Source organism: Bos indicus x Bos taurus, chromosome 15, assembly GCF_003369695.1.
Source record: "Bos indicus x Bos taurus breed Angus x Brahman F1 hybrid chromosome 15, Bos_hybrid_MaternalHap_v2.0, whole genome shotgun sequence".
In the NCBI taxonomy this organism is placed as follows: Eukaryota; Metazoa; Chordata; class Mammalia; order Artiodactyla; family Bovidae; genus Bos; species Bos indicus x Bos taurus.
Genome location: NC_040090.1, coordinates 66,238,398 through 66,251,027, shown reverse-complemented (window position 1 = coordinate 66,251,027; position 12,630 = coordinate 66,238,398). Strand labels below are relative to the sequence as shown.

General features: G+C 41.8%; 1 protein-coding gene across 1 annotated transcript in view; it reads right to left on the bottom strand.

The window, feature by feature from the left end:
- The window catches only part of C15H11orf65 (chromosome 15 C11orf65 homolog), an 89,871-nt gene that overhangs the window by 55,422 nt on the left and 21,819 nt on the right, over nt 1–12,630 (bottom strand). The window contains exon 2 of the mRNA XM_027563827.1: nt 10,636–10,728. Coding sequence (XP_027419628.1) covers nt 10,636–10,728 — 93 coding nt within the window. The remainder of the gene's footprint in view (nt 1–10,635; nt 10,729–12,630) is intronic.

Sequence of the window (12,630 nt, the reverse complement as noted above, 5' to 3'; positions counted from 1 at the left end):
CCTTCCATCTTTCCCAGCATCAGGGTCTTTTCCAATGAGTCAGTCTTCACATCAGGTGGCCAAAGTATTGTAGCTTCAGCTTCAGCATCAGTCCTTCCAATGAATATTCAGGACTGATTTCCTTTGGCATTGACTGGTTGGATCTCCTTGCAATCCAAGGAACTCTCAAGAGTTCTCTCCAACATCGCAGCTCAAAAGCATCAATTCTTGAGTGCTCAGCTTTCTTCATGGTCCAACTCTCACATCCATACAAGACTACTGGAAACAACAGCTTTGACTAGATGAACCTTTCTTGGCAAAATAATGTCTCTGCTTTTTAATATGCTGTCTAGGTTAGTCATAGCTTTTCTTCCAAGGAGCAAGTGTCTTTTAATTTCATGGTCTCACTAACTATCTGCAGTGATTTTGGAGCCAAGAAAAATAAAGTCTGTCACTGCTTCCATTGTTTCCCCCATCTATTTGCCATGAAGTGATGGGACCAGATGCCATGATCTTAGTTTTCTGAATATTGAGTTTAGAGCCAGCTTTTTCACTCTCCTCTTTCACTTGGCTCTTTAGTTCCTCTTCACTTTCTGCCATAAGGGTGGTGTCATCTGCATATCTGCAGTTATTGATATTTCTCCCGGCAATCTTGATTCCAGCATGTGCTTCATCCAGCCTGGCATTTTGCATGATGTAGTCTGCATATAAGTTAAATAAGCAGGGCGACAATATACAGCCTTGACATACTCCTTTCACAATTTGGATCAAGTCCTGGTTCTAACTGTTGTTTCTTGACCTGCATACAGATTTTTCAGGAGGCAGGTAAGGTGATCTGGTATTTCCATCTCTTGAAGTATTTTCCACAGATTGTTGTGATTCATACAGTCAAAGTCTTTGGCATAGTCAATAAAACAGAAATAGATGTTTTTCTGGAACTCTCTTGCTTTTTCTATGATTCAATGGATGTTGACAATTTGATCACTGGTTCCTCTGCCTCTTCTAAATCCAGCTTGAACATCTGGAAGTTCTCAGTTCACATACTGTTGAAGCCTAGCTTGGAGAATTTTGAGCATTATTTTGTTAGTGTGTGAGATGAGTGCAATTGTGCAGTAGTTTGAATACTCTTTGGCATTGCCTTTCTTTGGGATTGAAATGAAAACTGACTTTTCCAGTCCTGTGACCACGGATGAGTTTTCCAAATTTGCTGGCATATTGAGTGCAGCACTTTCACAGCATCATCTTCTAGGATTTGAATAGCCCAACTGGAATTCCATCACCTCCACTAGCTTTGTTTGTAGTGATGCTTCCTAAGGCCCACTTGACTTCACACTCCAGGACATCTGGCTCTAGGTGGGTATTCACACCATCGTGGTTATCTGGAAATATCATGAAGATATTTTTTGCATAGTTCTTCTATGTATTCTTGCCACCTCTTCTTAATATCTTCTGCTTCTGTTAGGTCTGTACCATTTCTGTCCTTTATGTGTCCCTTTGCATAAAATATTCCCTTGGTATCTTTAATTTTCATGAAAGAACTCTAGTCTTTTCCATTCTATTGTTTTCCTCTATTTCTTTTTATTGATTACTGAAGAAGGCTTTCCCATCTCTCCTTGCTGTTCTTTGGAACTCTGCATTCAAATGGATTTATCTTTCCTTTTATCCTTTACCTTTAGCTTCTCTTCTTTTTTAGCTATTTGTAAGACCTCCTCAGAAAACCATTTTGCCTTTTTTCATTTCTTTTTCTTGGGGATGGTTTTGATCACTGCCTCCTATACAATGTCATGAACCTCTGCCCATAGATCTTCAGGCATCTGTCTATAATATCTAATCCCTTGAATCTATTTGTCACTTCCACTGTATAATCATATGGGATTTGATTTAGGTCATACCTGAATAGTCTATTGGTTTTCCCTACTTTCTGCAATTTAAGCCTGAATTTGGCAATAAGGAGTTCATGATCTGAGCCACAGTAAGCTCCTGGTCTTGTTTTTGCTGACTGTATAGAGTTTCTCCATCTCTGACTGCAAAGAATATAATCAATCTGACTTCAGTATTGACCATCTGGTGATGTCCATGTGTAGAGTGTTCTCTTGTGTTGTTGGAAGAGGGTGTTTGCTATGACCAGTGCATTCTCTTAGCAAAACTCTTGTTAGCCTTTGCCCTGCTTCATTTTTACTCCAAGGCCAAACTTGTCTGTTACTCCAGGTATCTCTTGACTTCCTACTTTTGCATTCCAGTCCCCTAAGATGAAAGGACATTTTTTTTTTTTTTTGGTGTTAGTTCTAGAAGGTCTTGTAGGTCATTATAGAACCATTCAACTTCAGCTTCTTCAGCATTCGTGGTTGCTGAATCCAAGTGGCATAGACTTGGATTACTGTGATACTGAATGGTTTGCCGTGGAAATTAACAGAGATCATTCTGTCTTTTTTGAGATTGCAACAAAGTACTGCAATTCGGACTCTTTTGTTGACTATGAGGGTTATTCCATTTCTTCTAAGGCATTCTTGACCACAGTAGTAGAAGTAATGGTCATCTGAATTAAATTCATCCATTCCAGTCCATTTTAGTTCACTAATTCCTAAAATGTCAATGTTTACTCTTGCCATCTCCTATTTGACCACTTCCAATTTGCCTTGATTCATGGACCTAATATTCCAGCTTCCTATGCAATATTCTTCTTTACAGCATCGGACTTTACTTCCATCACCAGTCACATCCACAACTGGGTGTTGTTTTCTCTTTGGTCCTGTCTCTTCATTCTTTCCAGAGTTATTTCTCCACTTTTCTCCAGTAGCATATTGGGCACCTACCAACCTGGGTAGTTCATCTTTCAGTGTTCTATCTTTTTGCCTTTTCATACTATTAATGGGGTTCTCAAGGCAAGAATACTGAAGTGGTTTGCTATTCCCATTCTCCTTCCAGTGGACCACATTTTGTCAAAATTCTCCATCATGACCCATCCGTCTTGGGTGGCCCTACATGGCATGGCTCATGATTTCATTGAGTTAGACAAGGCTGTGGTCCATGTAACCAGTTTGGTTAATTTTATGTGACTGTGGTTTTCTTTCTGTCTGCCCTCTCCTGAATAATGGTAAGAGGCTTATGGAAGCTTCCTGATGGGAGAGACTGTGGGTAAAACTGGGATTTGTTCTGATGGGACCATGCTCAGTAAATCTTTAATCTAATTTTCTACTGATTTTTCTCTTGATGGGTGGGGCTGTTTTCCCTCCCTGTTGTTTGGCCTGAGGCCAAACTGTTGACCAAGCCTCCACTGGAAACTCCTGGACACTCACAGGCAAGTATGACTCAGTCTCTTGTGTGGACACTGCTCCTTTCTCCTGGTGCACACTAGGTTTTGTTTGTGCCCTCCAAGAGTAGGTTCCCCCAGTTCTGTGGAAGTTCTGTAATCAAATCCCACTGGCCTCTGAAGTCAAATTCCCTGGGGGTTCTCAGTCCCTTTGCCAGATCTCCAGGTTGGGAAATCTGTTGTGGGTCCTACAGCTTTCTTAAAAGTGTGAAATTTTCTTTGGTATAATAGTTCTGCAGATTGTGGATCATCTTCTCAGAGGCTCCATGGTGGGTAACACTGCATGACCCAGGTCTTCCACAGCCAGTGACTCTGTCCCTGAGGCAGGCCACTGCTCACCTGTTCCTCCACAGGAGACACTCAAAGACTCAAAGGTAGATCTGACTCAGTCTTTATGGGACCTCTGGGTCCTGGTGCACATAAAGTTTTGTTTGAGCCCTCCAAGCGTTTCTGGCGGGTATGGGGTTTGATTCTAAATGGGATTTCACCCCTCCTACCGTCTTGTTGGGGCTTCTCCTTTGCCCTTGCACGTGGAGTATCCTTTTATGGTGGTGTCCTACATTTTTCTGTCAATGGTTGTTCAGTAGCGAGTTGTAATTTTGGAGTTCTTGCAGGAGAAGATGAGTGCATGTCCTTCTATTCTGTCATCTTTCTGCTGGAAAACTACTCAGTTCAGGTCAGTTCAGTTCAGTCGCTCAGTCGTGTCCGACTCTTTGCAACCCCATGAATTGCAGCACACCAGGCCTCCCTGTCCATCACCAACTCCCGGAGTTCACTCAAACTCACATCCATCAAGTCGGTGAGGCCATCCAGCCATCTCATCCACTGTTGTCCCCTTCTCCTCCCGCACCCAATCCCTCCCAGCATCAGAGTCTTTTCCAGTGAGTCAACTCTTCACATGAGGTGGCCAAAGTACTGGAGTTTCAGCTTTAGCATCATTCCTTCCAAAGAACACTCAGGGCTGATCTCCTTCAGAATGGACTGGTCGGATCTCCTTGCAGTCCAAGGGACTCTCAAGAGTCTTCTCCAACATCACAGTTCAAAGGCATTAATTCTTCGGTCCTCAGCTTTCTTCACAGTCCAACTCTCACATCCATACATGACCACTGGAAAAACAATAGCCTTGACTAGACGGACTTTGTTGGCAAAGTAATATCTCTGCTTTTGAATATGCTATCTAGGTTGGTCATAACTTTTCTTCCAAGGAGTAAGCGTCTTTTAATTTCATGGCTGCGTCACCATCTGCAGTGATTTTGGAGCCCAAAAAGATAAAGTCTGACACTGTTTCCCCATCTATTTCCCATGAAGTGGTGGGACCAGATGCCATGATCTTAGTTTTCTGAATGTTGAGCTTTAAGCCAACTTTTTCACTCTTCTCTTTCACTTTCATCAAGAGGCTTTTTAGTTCCTCTTCACTTTCTGCCATAAGGGTAGTGTCATCTGCATATCTGGGGTTATTGATATTTCTCCCGGCAATCTTGATTCCAGCTTGTGCTTCTTCCAGCCTAGCATTTCTCATGATGTACTCTGCATATAAGTTAAATAAGCAGGGTGACAATATACAGCCTTGACGTACTCCTTTTCCCATTTGCAACCAGTATGTTGTTCCACGTCCAGGCTGCAACGGTGCATAAGCATGGCCAAGAGAAGCTACCCCACGTCCGAGGTCAGGGGCCGTGGTCTAGAGTGCCAGGCTGCGACAGTGCAGGAATGGCCGAGAGGAGCTACCCCACGTCCGAGTTCAGGGGTGGTGGCCGGGAGGAGCTATCCCACTTCCGAGGTCAGGGGCGGTGGCCAGGAGGAGCTATCCCACTTCTGAGGTCAGGGGCAGCGGCCGAGAGTAGCTACCCCGTGTCTGAGGTCAGGGTCAGTGGCCCAGAGTGCCAGGGTGCAACGGTGCAGGAACGGCCGAGAGGAGCTACCCCACGCCCGAGGAAAACTACTAGAGCTCATCAGTGAATTCAGTAAAGTTGCAAGCTACAAAATTAATACACAGAAATCTCCTGCATTCCTATATACTAACAACAAAAGATCATAAAGAGAAATTAACGAAACAATTCCATTTACCATTGCAACGAAAAGCATAAAATAGCTAGGTTTGCCGACAAAGGTCTAGTCAAAGCTATGGTTTTTCTGGTAGTCATATACAGATATCAGTTGGACCATAAAGAAAGCTGAGCTCCAAAGAATTGATGCTTTTAACTGTGGTGTTGGAGAAGACTCTTGAGAGTCCCCTGGACTGGAAGGAGATCCAACCAGTCCATTCTAAAGGAAATCAGTCCTGAATATTCATTGAAAGGAGTGATGCTGAAACTCCAATATTTTGGCCATCTGATGCGAAGAACTGACTCACTGGAAAAGACCCTGATGCTGGAAAAGATTAAAGGCAGGAGGAGAAGGGAGCAACAGAGGATGAGATGGTTGGATGGCATCACTGACTCGATAGACATGAATTTGAGCAAGCTTTGGGAGTTGATGATGGACAGGGAAGCGGGGCATGCTGCAGTCCACGGGGTCACAAAGAGTTGGACAAGACTGAGTGACTGAACTGAAATGAACTGATACCTACCGAAAGAGGCAAAAGGCCTGTGCTCAGAAAACTATAAAACACAAGTGAAAGAAATCAAAGATACACAAACAGATGAAGAGACATACTATGTTCTTGATTTGGTAAAATCAATATTGTGAAAATGACTATACTACCCAAAGCAAGCTACAGATTCAATGCATTCCCTATCAAATTACCAATGGCATTCTTCACAGAGTTGGAAGAAAAATTTTTACATTTTATATGGGAACACAAAAGATCCTGAAAGTCAAATCAATCTTGAGAAAGAAATATGGAACTTGAGGAATCAGGCTCCCTGACTTCAGACTATATCACAAAGCTACAGTAATCAAGACTGTATAGTATAGGCACAAAAACAGAAATATAGATCAGTCGCCCAAAATAGAAAGCCCAGAGATAAACCTGCACATATATGGTCACATAATCTACAACAAAGGAAGCAATGATATACAATGAAGAAAATACAGCCTCTTCAATACATGGTGTTGGAAAAACTGGACAGCAACATTTAAAAGGATGAAAGTAGAACACTACGTAACACCATACACAAAAATAAACTCAAAATGGATTAAAGACCTAAATGTAAGACTAGATACTATAAAACTCTTAAGAGGAAAATAGGAAACCTACTCTGTGACATAAACCACAGCAAGGTCTTTTTTTTTTGTTTAATATATATATATATTTAACCTTTTAATTTATTTATTTTTAATTGAAGGATAATGATTATTACTTTAAAATATTTTGTTGATTTCTGCCATTTATCAACATGAATCAGCCATAGGTATACCTATGTTCCCTCCCTCTTGAACTTCCCTCCCACCTCCCACCCCATCTGACCCACCCCTCTAGGTTTTCAGAGGCCTAGATTTGAGTCCCTCTGTTATACAGCAAATTCCCACTGGCTATCTATTTTATATATGGTAGTGCATGTTTCCATGTTACTCTCTCCATTTGTCCCACCCTCTCTTTCCCTCTCCTGTGTCTACAAGTCTGTTCTCAATGTCTGTGCTGCCATTAGTTCAGTTCAGTTCAGTTCAGTCACTCAGTCGTGTCCGACTCTTTGTGACCCCATGAATCACAGCACGCCAGGCCTCCCTGTCCATCACCATCTCCTGGAGTTCACTCAAACTCATGTCCATTGAGTCCGTGATGCCATCCAGCCATCTATCTCATCCTCTGTCATCCCCTTTTCCTCCTGCCCCCAATCCCTCCCAGCATCAGAGTCTTTTCCAATGAGTCAGCTCTTCGCATGAGGTGGCCAAAGTACTGGAGTTTCAGCTTTAGCATCATTCCTTCCAAAGAAATCCCAGGGCTGATCTCCTTTAGAATGGACTGGTTGGATCTCCTTGCAGTCCAAGGGACTCTCAAGAGTCTTCTCCAACACCACAGTTCAAAAGCATCAATTCTTTGGTGCTCAGCTTTCTTCATAGTCCAACTCTCGCATCCATACATGACCAGTGGAAAAACCATAGCCTTGACTAGACTGACCTTTGTTGGCAAAGTAATGTCTCTGCTTTTGAATATGCTATCTAGGTTGGCCATAACTTTCCTTCCAAGGAGTAAGCGTCTTTTAATTTCATGGCTGCGTCACCATCTGCAGTGATTTTGGAGCCCAAAAAGATAAAGTCTGACACTGTTTCCCCATCTATTTTCCATGAAGTGATGGGACCAGATGCCATGATCTTCATTTTCTGAATGTTGAGCTTTAAGCCAACTTTTTCACTCTTCTCTTTCACTTTCATCAAGAGGCTTTTTAGTTCCTCTTCACTTTCTGCCATAAGGGTGGTGTCATCTGCATATCTGAGGTTATTGATATTTCTCCCGGCCACTGCTGCCCTACAAATACATTCATCAGTACCATCTTTCTAAATTCCATATATATGTGTCCATATACTATATTTGTTTTTCTCTTTCTGACTTACTTCACTCTGTATAATAGGCTCTAGGTTCATCCACCTCATTAGAACTGACTCAAATGCATTCCTTTTTATGGCTGAGTAATATTCCATTGTTTGTATATACCACAGCTTCTTTATCTATTTATCTGTCCATGGACATCCAGGCTGCCTCCCTCTTCTAGCTATTGTAATAATGCTGCAATTAACATTGGGGTACATGCATCATTTTCAATTATGCTTTTCTCAGGGTATTTGCCCAGTAGTGGGATTGTTGGGTCATATGATACTATTAAGGGCTTCCCAGGTGGCACAAGTGGTAAACAAACTGCCTGACAATGCAGGAGACATAAGAGATGTGGGTTTGATTCCTGGGTCAGAAAGATCCCCTGGAAGGGGAAATGGCAAACCACTCCAGTATTCTTGCCTGGAAAATCCCCATGAACAGAGGAGGCCAGAGGGCTACAGTCCACAGGGTCACAAAGAGTTGGACAAGACTGAAGTGACTGAGCACTCAAACACCCATGGTAGTTTTATTCCTAGTTTTTTAAGGAATCTCCATACTATTCTTCTGAAACTCCAATATTTTGGTCACCTGATGCGAAGAGCTGACTCATTTGAAAATACCCTGATGCCAGGAAAGATTGAACGCAGGAGGAGAAGGGGACGACAGAGGATGAGATGGTTGGATGGCATCACCAACTCAATGGACATGAGTTTGGGTAAACTCTGGGAGTTGGTGATGGACAGGGAGGCCTGGCATGCTGAGGTTCATGGGGATGCAAAGTCAGACATGACTGCGCGACTGAACTGATACTGTTCTCCATAGTGGCTGTATCAATTTCAGTTCAGTTCAGTCGCTCAGTCGTGTCCAACTCTTTGCAACCCCATGGACTGCAGCACACCAACTTTCCTGTCTATCACCAACTCCCAGAGCATGTTCAAACTCATGTCCTTTGAGTCGGTGATGCCATCCAACCATCTCACACTTTGTTGTCCCATTCTCCTCCTGCCTTTAATCCTTCCCAGCAACAAGGTCTTTTCCAATGAGTCAGTTCTTCACATCAGGAGGCCAAAGTATTACATTCCCCCCAACAGTGCAAAGGCAGGATTTTTTTGACCCACCTCCTTGAGTTAGGAAAAAAAAATTTTTTTAATGGGACTTAAAAGCTTTTTAACACAAAGAAAACCATAAATGAGATGAAAAGACAATCCTCAGAATGTGAGAAAATATTTGCAAACAAAGCGATGAATGAAGGATAAATCTTCAAAATATACAAACAGCTGATGGAACCCAATAAAAAAAAAAAAAAACCCCAATCAAAAAAATGGGTGGAAAACTTAAACAGACATGTCTCCAAAGATGAGAAACCGATGACAAAAGGCACACAAAAAGATGCTCAACAACTGATAATTATTAGAGAAATGCAAATCAAAAGTAAAATGAAGTATCATTTTATACTGGTCAGAATGGCCATCATCAAAAAAATCTACAAACAATAAATGCCGGAGAGGATGTGGAGAAAAGGGAGCTGTTGATGGGAATGTAAATTGATATAGCCACTGTGGAGAACAGTGTGGAAACTTAAAAAGCTCCACTTTAAAGAGCTAAAAAAGAACAATCATATGACCCAACAATCCCACTACAGGGCATATACCCAGAGAAAACTATAATTCAAAATGACACATGTGCTCCAATGTTCACTGCAGCACTATTTACAATAGCCAGGATATGGAAACCTAAATGTCCAATGATAGATGAATAGATAAAGAAGATATGCTACATATAAACAGTGGAATATTACTCGGCCATAAAAAGAAACAGAATTGAGTCATTTGTAGAGATGTGAATGAACTAGAGTCTGTCGTACAGAGTGAAGTAAGACAGAAAGAGTAAAACAAATATATTAACGCATATACGTGAAATCTAGAAATGTACAGATTAACCCAGTTCCAGGGCAAAGGTAGAGATGCAAATGTAGAGAACAGATATGTGGACACAGGGGGAATGTGAGGGTGGGATGAATTAAGAGATTAGGATTGATGTATATACACTATCTTGTGTAAATTTGATAGTTAGTGGGAACCTGCTGTACTCCACAAGGAGCTCAGCTCAGTGCTCTGTGATGACCTAGATGGGTGGGGTTGGGGGGTGGGGCAGGAGGAAGGTCTAAGATGGAGTCGATATATGTATACTGCTGCTGCTGTTGCTAAGTCGCTTCAGTTGTGTCCGACTCTGTGCGACCCCATAGACAGAAGCCCACCAGGCTCCCCCGTCCCTGGGATTCTCCAGGCAAGAACACTGGAGTGGGTTGCCATTTCCTTCTCCAATGGATGAAAGTGAAAAGTGACAGTGAAGTCGCTCAGTCGTGTCCGACTCCTAGCGACCCCATGGACTGCAGCCTACGAGGCTCCTCCGTCCATGGGATTCTCCAGGCAAGAATACTGGAGTGGGGTGCCATCGCCTTCTCCGGGATATATGTATAGGCAATGGCACCCCACTCCAGTACTTTTGCCTAGAAAATCCCATGGACGGAGGAGCCTGGTAGGCTGCAGTCCATGGGGTCCCTAGAGTCGGACATGACTGAGCGACTTCACTGTCACTTTTCACTTTCATGCACTGGAGAAGGAAATGGCAACCCACTCCAGTGTTCTTGCCTGGAGAATCCCAGGGACGGGAGGCCTGGTGGGCTGCCATCTATGGGACGGTAAATCAGTGGACACGACTGAAGCGACACAGCAGCAGCAGCAGCAGCAAAGCTTATTCACTTCGTTGTACAACAGAAACTAATACAACATTGTAAAGCAATTATACTTCACTTGAAAAGAATAAAAAATAGACGTATTTATACATCATGAAAAAAATATAATGTCCTTACCTCTTTAGGATTAATATATCTCACTATCTGACGTGGCTCCCCTTGTCTTCTTATGTTAATCAGACGTTTAAAGTGTTGGAATACAGCGACATTCTAAAGGTTCAAACAATAGGATTTTACTGTTAAAACTGGGTTTCCTACCTCTAATTAGCTTTTTGCCTAATTAGGGAAAAATGAGTGAAAATCATGAGATAGATTTTACTGTTGTGAAATAGATTTTAGAAATATTATCCAATCACGGTTTGCTTTCACAAGCCAGGTAATATTGGTATTATTCTCATAGGGGTTTACCCTTAAATTGGTAATTCTATTGCAAGGAAGTGTAAATAAATGTCCAAAACTTTGGTTGTATCACTTTTGTATAGTCCAGAGTAATGTAGGAGAAAGACAAAACACAGCCTAGAGGTTAAGCACACTAAGTATGGCATGATATTGTCTGGGCTCAAGTGTTAGTACTTACTAGCTGTGTAAGTACTTGATCCTGAACAAGCTGCTTAACCTCCATGCTCAGTTTCTCATCTAAAATATGGGAACGACAGTACTGTTTCATACAGCTACATTTAGGAATAAATGAGTTAACATTTGTAAAGCATTTAGAATAGCTTCTGGCACAGAAGAGCATTCAACAAATATTATCTATTATTATCATTACAAAAGCCTCCTTATTCCTGTAGTAATTCCACTGATTTACCAACCTTATCTTCTTCTCATGTTAGTGCAAATTTAGTCAAACTACTCCAAGCAATTCTTGTATCCTGGAAAGCTATCTTTGGTAACTTTCCTCTCATACCTTATTCCTCCCCAAACCCTTAATAACTCTTAAAATGTTCCCCATCTGCTCCTTTGCTTATATTAAATCAAATCAAATAAAGCCAAGTTGAAGTAATCCTTAAAACCAGTATCACAATATGAAGTCCCACCACAATTGCTTGTGGGAGATGGTGCAGCCCATATCAACACAAATACTATTCTTTCTGAAAGGAAGATGTAATATTCTTAAGTAAAACCCCAAATTGAGTATCAAGAAAAATTTATGATGGTTTGAAATCTGAACAGTATTTTCTAAATTTGTATATTACTGTATCAAACCACTCTCAAATTTAATGACTTAAAGCAAAAACCATCTTTCTGTGGGTTGAAAGAGAACTTCTATTTTTGTGTGGAGTCATGTATTTGGGCCTAGTCATTTGCTAGATCAGATTGGAGTTAGGTGATTTAATATGGTCTCACACACTATCTGGGTCTTCAGCTTGGATTGTTGGAACATCTGTGGTGGCCTGGCTTCTCTCTCCACATACACTTTCAGTTAGAGTTTCTCTGCAGTGTGTGGGTTTCAAAGTATGAGAGATATAGACAGAGAGAGAGAAATTGCAAGGCCTTGTCATGGAAGTCACACAGCATCACTTAGTTAGAATTCTATTGGTAAATTCAGGACCTAGCAGGTCTCAGGAGGTCTAGTGCAAAGTGTGACCCATAGAAAGTTCCATATATGTATGGAACCTCGTCCAGGAGTGGCTCAGAAGAGAAATACTTATAGGGGACAGAACTTCGAGCATCATACCCATTGTATACTATGCCTGGAAGGAAAGATGGCCAGTGATACAGATCTAAAGATGGAGAATAACTGATGGTTTGGCTGGATCGTCAGGGATTTGGAAAGAAAATTGTTTTTTGGTTAGAAAAATTGTTGGGGAAGAGGGAAGACCCCTCACACTTGAGCACCAACTGTGAAGATATTCATATCCCATATCAATTCTCAACAAAAAGCAATCTCAGCAGAGAAGAATATTAATAATCAAGTGTGCAAGTTGACCCATTCAGTCAGCCTTTTTGCCCTAGCCGCTGTTCTTGTCCAATGGGCTTGTGAACAAATGGCCATGCCAACAGGAATGGAGGTTATTCATGGGATAAACAACATGAATTTTTACTCACTATATCTGGCTACTACGACTGCCGAGTGTCCACTTTGTCAACACTGAGAGCAGCACTGATCCC